Source organism: Podarcis erhardii (assembly GCF_964252035.2).
Source record: "Podarcis erhardii genome assembly, chromosome: 8".
Classification (NCBI taxonomy): domain Eukaryota; kingdom Metazoa; phylum Chordata; class Lepidosauria; order Squamata; family Lacertidae; genus Podarcis; species Podarcis erhardii.
The window spans coordinates 29,800,369-29,812,124 of NC_138499.1; the positions used below are offsets into that span (position 1 = coordinate 29,800,369).

At 41.2% G+C, this 11,756-nt stretch overlaps 1 protein-coding gene across 1 annotated transcript; it reads left to right on the plus strand.

Moving 5' to 3' along the window:
- Positions 1-4,750: 4,750 nt before the first annotated feature.
- Positions 4,751-9,720, plus strand: LOC309349217 (tigger transposable element-derived protein 1-like; the record flags this gene model as incomplete). The annotated part of the gene is made up of 4 exons (XM_081874965.1): positions 4,751-4,901; positions 5,085-5,812; positions 9,189-9,241; positions 9,684-9,720. The coding sequence occupies exons 2-4, from the start codon at positions 5,102-5,104 to the stop codon at positions 9,718-9,720; spliced, it is 801 nt and encodes a 266-aa protein (XP_081731091.1). The 5' UTR covers positions 4,751-4,901; positions 5,085-5,101.
- Positions 9,721-11,756: the final 2,036 nt, after the last annotated feature.

Below are 11,756 nucleotides of genomic sequence, written 5' to 3' on the forward strand. Positions count from 1 at the left end.
AAATTAGAACTTTGTGATCCTCAACCCCTTCATATACTAACTAGCATTGTTAGGTTTGACTGCAAATCTCCTGCAGGAAATTTGTCAACAATTGTCAGAAACTTCTTAGAATAACTAACTTTAGTTGAACTGGGAACATAACAATAAGAATAGTCAGTGCTTTTTTCTAAAAAAAATGTTTAGGGGTACTCTCATTTTCCTACTCATAGTGAAATACTGCCTCTCAATGAGGCCAAACTTAGATTCACAAAATGTTTAGGGGTATGCGTCCCCCTGCGTCCCCCCAGGAAAAAAAAAGCACTGAGAATAGTTAATTGCATAACAGAATAACCTGCAGTGATTCTATAAAATGATTGAAAAGGATACATTTTCCCAGCTTCTGTTCTTTAAATTCCCCACTACATTCCCAAGACAGATACTTGAAACTGCACCTTAGTGAAGTATTTAAGTAAAAATATACTGTAGAATTTGGAAAGTATACAGAAGTCCCATCTTTAATTGCCCACACAGAGTTTCCAGTGTCAAGAAAAATGTTCTGTCTTTCTCCCCTGCCCCACCCCCCGAAAGGGAAGTCATATATATGTGACTGGACTCAGTTTATTACATGTCTTTGATTGCTGACACACATTCTTAGAAGGAAGCAAATCAATAGGGCTTATTTTGTCCATAAATGTGCTTTGGCTGGAGATGAGAGAGAGAGAGACTTCAAAAACAGAGCTAGCTGTGAGAGGCAGTGTCTTAAATGCTCTGCAGCCATAGACTCAATTTTACATGCTCAGATTGCCCATGTGAACCATCATAGTCCTTGTTTCTTGTAGCTCATTCCCCATTTTGTCCCTGTTTACTTCTGAGGATGCCTGGTTATCTTTTCGTTACAATAAGTTGCTAGAGTTATACTTTCTCAGAGTTGAATTTCATTCCAGGGTATCTAAAAGAACCCAGTTGTGTGTCAACAGAAATACAACCAACCAACCAACCAACCAACCAACCAACCAACCAACTGTGGGTCTCTCAGATGCATTTTGCACGTATGTATGTGAATGAAATCTAAAGCGCCATGCATAGCCATAGCTGTCATGAAACATTATTGAAAGGTGTGTGTAGTAACTATTTATATGGTTGTCACCTATCGGCCAAAGGGCAAAAGTGTAATGTCGAGAAATTGAGCATGATTGAGGGAGTGGGCTCAAGGGAGTGGTTCAAGCCTGGGCTCAAGGGAGTGGTTCAAAGATGGATGCCAGACTAAAAGAAAAAAGAAAAGTATAACAGAAACCAATAAATAAAACCATTCATCTTGCTGGAGCAGCCTACACATATTATAGGATAGGAATCGTGTGAGCCTTCAGATGCTGCTAGACCACAATTCTCATAATCCTTAATCATTGAGCAAGCTGGCTAGGGCTGATAGAAGCTGAAATCCAACAATACTTGAAGGACTACAGCTTCCCAACTGCTGAGTTTAATATTCCCATGAAAAACAGTTTCCTCCAAACACATCAGAAACCTTAGGCATCATGCAGTTGTCTTCTATTTGCTTGTTTGTTACAAGCATGTCCCTACATGGTATACAATTTAATTCTCAAGGCATCAATGTTACTAGCTGTGACTTGCACTGCAAAATATTCTAGGACAATAGTCTGTCATCCACATGTACTGCAACTTTGGATTCCAAATGTTCAAATGGAGTAGAAAATATTTTTAACAACAACAACCGTATGTTACGGAAGCAAATGTGAGGACAAAGTCTACAATAATAAAGTCCTCCTCTGCCAAGCTGATCAGACAGATGTGATTTTTTTAAATAGAAAGACATTTAACGGATTTCAGTACAGATGCTCAAAAATTACAACACAATATTGAATGACCAGAACTAAGAAATTTCAGTCCAAATTGTGCATTTTACTAATGTGGCTGGCACTATTTTCAGTTATTAAGCCCTTTAAAAATACAGGCACAGGGTTGGGATAATGCAGCAGGTGAACAAGAGATTACAGTTTACCCAGCAATCATAATAAAAAATCCAACTTACTTCAGCTTTATATTTTGGGGGCCTCTTGTATTCATAGTATAAAATTATTTTGAAACACTCAGCACTTAATTTGAGTCAAGTAGAATCAAGGAACCGGAGTTGAATAAACTAAATGATTAAAAATAAATAAAAATGTTATACTCTTCTATAAATGCATTCTCAAATGGCTCTGGACTTGTTTTAAATCTTCCCAACATGCAAAGAATAATGCTTAAGTTTTGAACTACAAAATTGCAGAAATGAAAACCCACGTGTGCTCATTGAAACCAGCTATTTGTTTGAACAAGGAATCTCATTTCATGCCCGCAGAACTCATTAAAAAAACAACAACCTTCCATTCCACCCCAGATTCATTTGTATTGAATCTTCTGCAGAAATATAGACTGACCCAAGAATACAATAAGCTACACTTTAGGAGTACGATCGTCAGGGTAGCAACGAAGACATTCTCAATCATGCTATAGATCCTGTAGAGAGGTGCAGCTGTACTAGCACTTCAACCAATATGGGCTAGAAGAAAAGTGCCTTTATAATTAGTATCCATGCACTCTATGAAGGTCTTATGGTTACTATGTTTAGCAAGCTTCTTTTCTGGCCTATGGCTATGTGGCTGCACGTATTTCATAGCAAGCACACTGTGCCACTGTTTCACCTCGTTTATTGACCCATGCAAAGCCTTTTTGGACGATGGCCTTTAATTCTTACATATTCAGAGTAATTGCGTCTTAAGGCCCCAAGCCAGCCCCCCATGAAATAACTACACACGGACACAGAATTAAGATTGATGGGTAACATTGAGGCCACAACTTTATTGATTGCAAATTAAATGTGAATGGTATTGGCATAAGCATTGGCTGAAGACTATAATGGACTACTGCCCCAGTTGACAGAGTCTATGTAGGTAAATCCATCGGGGCAGCAACATCGGGGTTTTGCCTGACAGAAGCTTACTGTGAGGTTCCTGTGATCCTGGCATAGCCCTAGCCCATCAAGCGGACTTCGGACGAGATCTGGGACCACCAGATTCCTTTAACGGAATACCTATTGATATTGAGGGGTGATGGCCACCCCGCCTCCACACATGAAATTAAGCCAATGCCTAACCACCAAAGCTGGAAAGTTGTGATGATTGCTAAGGGGGTAGGCAAAAAACCAAGTGGCCAGTGCCAATTTGCCAAATGAATAAAAATTCCTACCCGGCCCCTGGAGTCGTGGAAAGAAGCTTTTATCACATTAATACCAAAATCTGAATCTGAAAAGACACAACTTAAAAACTACCGTCCCATATCCCTTTTAAATGTGGATTATAAAATTTTTGCAGATATTTTGGCTAACAGACTAAAAAGAGTTTTAAATGAAGTGATACACAAAGATCAGGCAGGCTTTCTTCCAGGCAGACATCTTTCTGATAACACAAGGAACATTATTGACATTTTGGAGTTATTGCAAACAAATATTAATACAAAAGCAGTTTTAATTTTCATTGATGCGGAGAAGGCCTTTGACAATATCTCCTGGAACTTTATGAAGAAAAACCTTAAGGGAATGGGAGTGGGACAGGGGTTTGAAAATGGCATAGAAGCAATTTATTCAGAACAAAAAGCAAAATTGATAGTTAATAATGTGGTGTCAGAGGAGTTTAGAATAGAAAAAGGAACACGACAGGGATGCCCTATCTCTCCATTGTTATTTATTTCGGTCCTGGAGGTGCTTTTGAACATGATTAGAAGGGACCAGATGATCCAAGGAATTAAGGTCGGAGCCAAACAATATACAGTAGTGCCCCGCAAGACGAATGCCTCGCAAGACAAAAAACTCGCTAGACGAAAGGTTTTTTCGCCCGCGATTTGCCTCGCAAGACGAATTCCCCTATGGGCTTGCTTCGCAAAACGAAAACGTCTCGCGACTTTGTTTCCTTTGTGTAAAAACCGTTAAAACCAAGGGTGCTTAGCTTGAGCAGCTGCAGTTGCGACTTGACTTCGAGGAGCAACTGTTAGCACGTGGTTTGGTAGCCTTTTATCAGACTTTGCTCACTTTTGAAGATTTTCCAAAACTTTTCCAGAACTTTTCCAGAACTTCTCTTTCATCCATTTGGTAAGTTAAACTTTTAAAACTTTTTTGGGGGGTTTTGGATTTTGGGTTGGGGTGTTTGGGATTCAAGGACTTGGTGTTGGGAAGGGGTTTGCGATAATCTGGGGGCTTGTGGGCCTTTTTTGGGAATTTTTATGATTTTCTGTGACCACTGGGCCAGGTTGATTTTTTTTGAAAATTTTTCTGAGTTTGAATTTCTGAGTGCTGGCTGGCTAGGGGAACAGTTGGGGAGGTTTCTGCAGAAATCTGGGACCATGTGGGGTTTTTTTTGGGAATTTTTATGATTTTCTGTGACCACTAGGCATGGTTGTTTATTTTCAATTTTTTTTTCTGAGTTTGAATTTCTGAGTGCTGGCTGGCTAGGGGAACAGTTGGGGAGGTTTCTGCAGAAATCTGGGACCATGTGGGGTTTTTTGGGGAATTTTTATGATTTTCTGTGACCACTGGGCCAGGTTGTTTTTTTTTGAAAAATTTTCTGAGTTTGAATTTCTGAGTGCTGGCCATGTTGTTATTTTTTGAAATTTTTTTTTGCGTGGGTGGGGAAGCAGTTGGAGAGGGGTTTGCAGCAGTTGGGGAGGGGCTGGGGGAGCAGTTGGGGAGGGGTTTGCAATTTCTGTGTTGTGGGTGGGTTGGTGCGTGTCTGTGGGAGCAGTTGAGGTTTTTGAAGACATTGGTGATTTTTGAAGCTTTTCCTAAACTTATTTTGCAGCCATTTGAGGTTTCTGAGGACTTTGGTGGTTGATTGTTGAAGCTTTTCCAGAACTTCTCTTTCATCCATTTGGTAAGCTAAACTTTTAAAACTTTTTGGGGGGTTTTTGGATTTTGGATTTGGGGTTGGGGTGCTTGGGATTCAAGGCCTTGGTTCTGGGTTTTAATTTCTGTGTGGTGGGTGGCTGGCTGCTTTTGTATTTTTTGGGTTTGAAGCACATCACTGATTTTTTTTTCTGTTTCTGAGTTTACGAAGGTAGGAGCTGTGCTGCCATGGGACCCAAGAAGACTGCTGCTGCGGTGGCCGGCGAGAGGAAGAAGGAGAAGGTGACGCTGGAAATGAAGAAGGAGATCATCTGGAAGCACGACGGCGGAATGCGTGTGACGGACATCGCCAGGGAGTACGGCAGGAACCCATCGACCATCGGGACCATCCTGAAGATGAGGGAGAAGATCCTGGCGACTGATGCAGCCAAGGGAGTCACCAGGATCGTGAAGAACCGCCCAGCTGTCCTGGAGGAGGTCGAGAAGTTGCTGCTCATCTGGATAGAAGAGAAGCAGCGTGCAGGGGACACAGTGTCTGAGGCCGTCATTTGTGAGAAGGCCAAGGCCTTGCACGCTGACCTCATCCGGGAACAGCCAGGAACCTCAGCCGAGCCAGAAGTCTTCAAGGCTAGCAGAGGTTGGTTTGACCGGTTCAAGACAAGATCTGGCATCCACAGCGTGGTCAGGCATGGAGAGGCTGCCAGTTCTGATGTTCCTGCGGCTGAAGACTTTGCAGCGGAGTTCCTGGAGGTTGTGACGATGGAGGGCTACGTTCCGCAGCAGGTCTTCAACTGCGACGAGACCGGGCTGTTTTGGAAGAGGATGCCCAAAAGGACTTTCATCACTCAGGAGGAGTCCAGGCTGCCTGGCCACAAGCCCATGAAGGACCGCCTGACCCTGGTGGAGGGGCACGACGACGAGCTGACCACCGTGGAGCTGGTCGAACTGCAGGCAGAGGCTGCGCAGGAGCAGGCCTCACTGGAAGAGGAGGAAGCAACTGAGGAACGGCTGTCCTCCGAAAGACTGAGGGACATTTGCCAGAAGTGGAAGGAGGTGCAGACTTTTGCAGATCTACACCACCATGAGAAGCACGTGGCACATGACGCTGGGAACTTTTATGATACGAGGGTCATGTCGTCTTTCAGGGAGCTGCTGAAAAGGCGGATAAAGCAGCAGACTATGGACAGGTTCTTGACCAAGAAGCAAAGAGTGGAAGAGGAGCCTTCTTCGAGTGGTCCCCCAGAGTCTTAGAAAATGTACTGTACACTTTGTTGATTTTTAAATGTTTTTCTGTCATGTTTATAAAGTTAATTTATTTTCCCTTCAATTTTTGAACTGCTCTTTACAGTATGTGTGACTTTAAAGAGCAGTTAATAAACTGTTGTTGTACCAAATTTGGCTTTGTTTGGACTTTTTTTGACCATAGGAACGCATTAATTGATTTTCAATGCATTCCTATGGGATTTCGTGCTTCGCAAGACGAAAAATTCGCTAGACGACAAAAATTGCGGAACGAATTAATTTCGTCTTGCGGGGCACCACTGTAAACTTAAGGCATTTGCAGATGACTTGGTGTTGACATTAAAGGAGCCAGAACCTAGTACGAAAAGGATGTTAGAATTGGTTCAAGAATTTGGTCATGTGGCAGGTTTTAAACTGAACAAACAAAAAACTAAGGTTTTAGAGAAAAATTTGACAACAATGGAAAAAGAAAGGTTTCAGAAGGAGACAGATTTAACTGTGGTTAAGAAAGTGAAATACCTAGGGATTAACATGACGGCTAAAAATTTGAATTTGTTTAAAGATAACTATGAGAAATGTTGGATAGAAGTTAAGAAAGATCTAGAAATTTGGTCAAAATTGAAGCTTTCCTTGTTAGGCCGGATTGCTGCTATAAAGATGAATATATTGCCAAAAATGTTTTTGTTTCAAACTTTACAGATTGTGGACAAGATGGATTGTTTCAAGAGGTGGCAAAGAGATATTTCTAAATTTGTCTGGCAGGGCAAAAAGCCCAGAATAAAATTCAAAATATTGACTGATGCTAAAGAAAGAGGGGGGTTTGCCCTGCCAGACATGAAGTTGTACTATGAATCAACAGCATTCTGCTGGTTGAAAGACTGGCTACTTCTTGAGAACACTGATATCTTGGATTTGGAAGGGTTTAATAATGCTTTTGGGTGGCATGCATATTTGTGGTATGACAAGGTAAAAGCTAATCGAGCATTCAAAAACCATATTGTCAGGAAAGCTGTGTTTAATGTCTGGATAAGATATAAAGACTTACTGGAAAACAAGACCCCAAGGTGGTTATCACCTATGGAAGCTAAGGCTTTGAAAAAACTCAATATGGAGGCCAAATGGCCAAAATATTGGGAGATACTAGAACAAGACCGAGACACATTGAAACTGCAGAGTTTTGAGAAACTAAAAGATAAAGTGCGAGATTGGTTACACTATTATCAAATTAGGGAGGCCTTTAACGTGGACAAAAAAATAGGCTTCCAGGTGGAAAAATCGAAATTAGAAACAGAATTGTTAGAACCTAAAACTAAGATACTCTCGAGAATGTACAACTTGCTGTTGAAATGGAATACTCAGGATGAAACAGTTAAATCAGCTATGATTAAATGGGCACAGGACATTGGTCATAACATTATGTTTGCAGACTGGGAAAAGTTGTGGACCACCGACATGAAATTTACAGCATGTAATGCCTTAAGAGAAAATATTATGAAAATGATCTATAGGTGGTACATGACCCCAGTCAAGCTTGCAAAAATTTATCACCTGCCTGACAACAAGTGTTGGAAATGTAAGGAAACTGAAGGAACATTCTTTCACCTTTGGTGGACATGCCCAAAGGTTAAGGCTTTCTGGGAAATGATTTATAATTAACTAAAAAAAGTATTTAAATATACCTTTCCTAAGAAACCAGAGGCCTTCCTTCTGGGCATTGTCGGCCAAATGGTGCCAAAGAAAGATAGAACACTTTTTATGTATGTAACAACCGTAGCAAGAATACTCATCGCAAAGCATTGGAAGACACAAGATTTGCCCACTCTGGAAGAATGGCAGATGCAAGTGATAGACTATATGGAATTGGCAGAAATGACTGGCAGAATTCGAGACCTGGGAGAAGAGTCGGTGGAAGAGGACTGGAAGAAGTTTAAAGAATATCTCCAAAAACATTGCAAAATGTTTGAATGTTAAAATGATGTGGGATATAAAGATAATATGGCATCAGTGACATAGTAAAAAGAAATATGTAAAAATGTTTTAAGGAAAAAAAGGGGTAAGACCAGAGTAAAATTATGTCGAAACTAAACAAAGGATATAAGGGATTAAGTTATAAAGAATTTGCAAGATTGTATTTAAAGAGAAAGGGGAAATAGAAGACATAATAGGTTGGAATGTATAATATTGATTAAGATTTGAAAAAGGGTAAGGAGCTGCTAAATCTGATTGAGAAAAGGGGAACGCAGGAAAGGGAGATGTGAGGAAGTCAGGAAAGAGGGTTATAAAGACAAGAATCAAAAAACCAATTTTTCTTTAACTTTTCTTCTTTTTTTACTTTTTCTGTTATATACTGTGTTTGTTATGTTGCTGTTTTTTACTGTATTTCTTTTTTGTTGTTGTTTCTCTTTTTTTTGATTGTAATATTTGTTTTTCTGCATAAAACCAAAATAAATATTTTATAAAAAAAAAAATCCTACCCGGCCCCTGTCCCAAGACAGACGACTCACACATAGTCCAAAGCAAGGCCGAAAACCTACACTAAGGGCGGGAGGGCAGTTGTTCAGCAGCACCAATCAAGTGCCTAGGGCACTCTTGCGCTGATGCTTATATCATTCCTTAACCACCCCCACCGCTTTCCTGATTGGCTCTAACCCATGATGCCTATTTAGAGAAATGAAACTTAGACCTAGAAACGAAACCTACTTAGTCAGGGGTGTGTCCAGGGGCCCAGTCACAAGAAGGACCACCTTCTGAGGATGATCCCTTGGGTGTGTGGTTACTGTTACGATATGGATGCAATGCAGCTGCAAACTGCTAGCTTGAAAACATCACATGATGGAATGTTGGGACTGTTCAGTGGGAAACAGAGGGACAGTCAATTCACAGGGCAATGCACCGGAATTAGCTCAGAGTGTAATATGAGCTCTTCCTCTTGTTCTTGTACAGGAAGTACAGGAAGTCTTTGTCACTCGACTGCTGGAGTTTGAAGAGTGCAGTCATGTTTTCTGTTATGCTACAAAGACAGAAATAAAACCATGTAAATACGTTTCTGTCTATCTTCTTTTCCCTGCGTCAGGCAAAAGTCATACCAAGTCCCAGGTGTCAGGCAAAAGTCATACCAAGTCCCAGGTGAAACCTGCAAAGGCATTGCTGTCAACAAAAGCCGCATTTTCAGCAGAAAACGCTTTTGTTCTTGACACGGGTTGCACGCAACACATGACGTCACGCCGAGAACTGTTTTCTACATTTAAGAAGCAAAGCTTCACTGTGAAACAGGCCAATGGCCAGGAACTGGAAGCGACCGGGTTTGGAACTGTTTACCTAGAATGTCTGAACTTGACTATAAATAATGTGTACTTGGTTCCTGATTTGAAGTTCAATCTGCTGAGTGTTTCACAGATCACAAAGAGAGGACTGATTTTATCCTATGATAAGGAAAGCTGCAAAATCTTCAAAGATGGAGAGCTGTATCTTTCTACCAGAGAGAAAGATGGTCTGTATTTGTTGACTTTTGATCAAAATGATTGCAATAATTGTACTGCATCTGAGTCTAAAATGATTTCTCTTGCAGGTGTGACGAAAGACGTCCAGAAGGCGATGAAAGTTAACAGTGCATTTCAGCGAGTGCATGCTGCTAACATTGATTGTCTTTTCACAGATGAAAAGCCAGTTTTTCTTTTACAGGATTTTCAGGATTTCCTGGATAAGCAAGACATAAGGCACAAGACTGCCGTTTCTGCAGGAGCATGGAACAAAAGTGTCTGTGTGCAAGTGAACAAAGAATTGCAAAATGGCATGAAGGCACAATTGCTGAGTTCACATTTGCCACATGAGTATTGGGCTGAATCTTTATTGTGTTATTGTTACACTTGGTTGAGAAAGGTTTCAAAAGGTTTGGGAAGTTCATAGAAAACCTTCTGTTGCCCATTTTAAGGTTTTTGGATCTCATGTGAAGTCTGATGCTCCAGGTGGAGTAAAGAATGCTAGAGGCATTTTTGTGGGTTATGAAAAGGGTCTCTACAGAGTAATTTTGTCTGAATCTGGTCAGGTTATTCTCACAAAATTTCTAGAGACAGCTCCTGAACAGGAGAGAGTAATTGTTCACACATTTCCCACTGAGGACAATGATTTTACTGATTACAGTGGTACTGACAGTGATAGCTCAAAGAGCTCAGTTGACACAGTCATTGAGAGGAACTCTCACACAATGGCTAGACCTTCACAAGTGAAGGATGAACCACTGTTTACTATTGGAACTGGTTCTCCAAAGAGTCCTGAGACTGAACCAGTCAGCAGAGAGGATCAGCACCTCATACGCAGGACTGAGAGAGTTACAAAGGGCGTACCACCCAAGAGGTATTCTAAAGAGTTTGCTAACTCTGCTGTTGCATGTGTTACTATTGTTGACAACTCAACACAGGTTGAAGCTGTGTCTAAGTCAGAGACAAAGACACAACAGGGAGTTGCTAAGCGCAACACTACATTACCTAGCCAAGGTAATGCAGATGCACTCATTCCTTGGAAGTCAGACAACCAGAGAGGTACACTGGGGAAACCAGTGGCGGGTAGTTCCAAGGGTGGAACTGAAACAACAGGGGATTGTTATATGTATAACAACTGTTTGTTTTCTTCTCTGGATCAAGCTTTGTTCACAGCTCACATTGATTCATATGGGGGAGTATGTTACGATATGGATGCAATGCAGCTGCAAACTGCTAGCTTGAAAACATCACATGATGGAATGTTGGGACTGTTCTGTGGGAAACAGAGGGACAGTCAATTCACAGGGCAATGCACCGGAATTAGCTCAGAGTGTAATATGAGCTCTTCCTCTTGTTCTTGTACAGGAAGTCTTTGTCACTCGACTGCTGGAGTTTGAAGAGTGTAGTCATGTTTTCTGATATGCTACAAAGACAGAAATAAAACCATGTAAATACGTTTCTGTCTATCTCCTTTTCCCTGCCGGGAGTGCAGGAGGGAGGGGGGGTGTTCTTCCCACGCTGAGAAGAATCGCCTATCGTGACCTAGCCTGGATCTTGCTGGGAATGCAGCCAGGGAGGTCAACAGGAGACCAATCCGGGTGCCTGGGAGTGTTGCCAGTTACTCCTGATAGAGGCTTGATTTCCGACAGTTACATCCCTGCATCACTGCACATTCCTGAAGTAATAAGGAGTTGCCACTTAATCTCTGTTATTCTGTACCTTTTGTAGGGAGATCAGAGAGATGTGCTGCTCACTACTGTAAAATGTATATGTACTTCACTACAGTCATATCCAAATTATAGCTTAAAAACACATTGAACACACATTTGAAGCATATAGCTTCCCCCAATGAATCATGGGAACTGTAGTTTATCCTTCACAAAACTACAATTCTCAGCACCTTTAACATACTACAGTTCCTAGGATTCTTTGAGGGTACGATGTGGGTGTGACCTAGGTCCTTTGTCACTTTCAACACAATGCTGCACATATCCACTCAGAAGTAAGTTCCACTAAGTTCAATGGGGCTTACCTCCAGGTAAACAGGTATAAGATTGCAACAAGCACCATTGCATTCAGTGGGATTTACTTCTGAGTAAACATGTGTAGGATTACACTGATAGGCATGAAATATTTGCCCAGTTATTTAAATATACCTACAT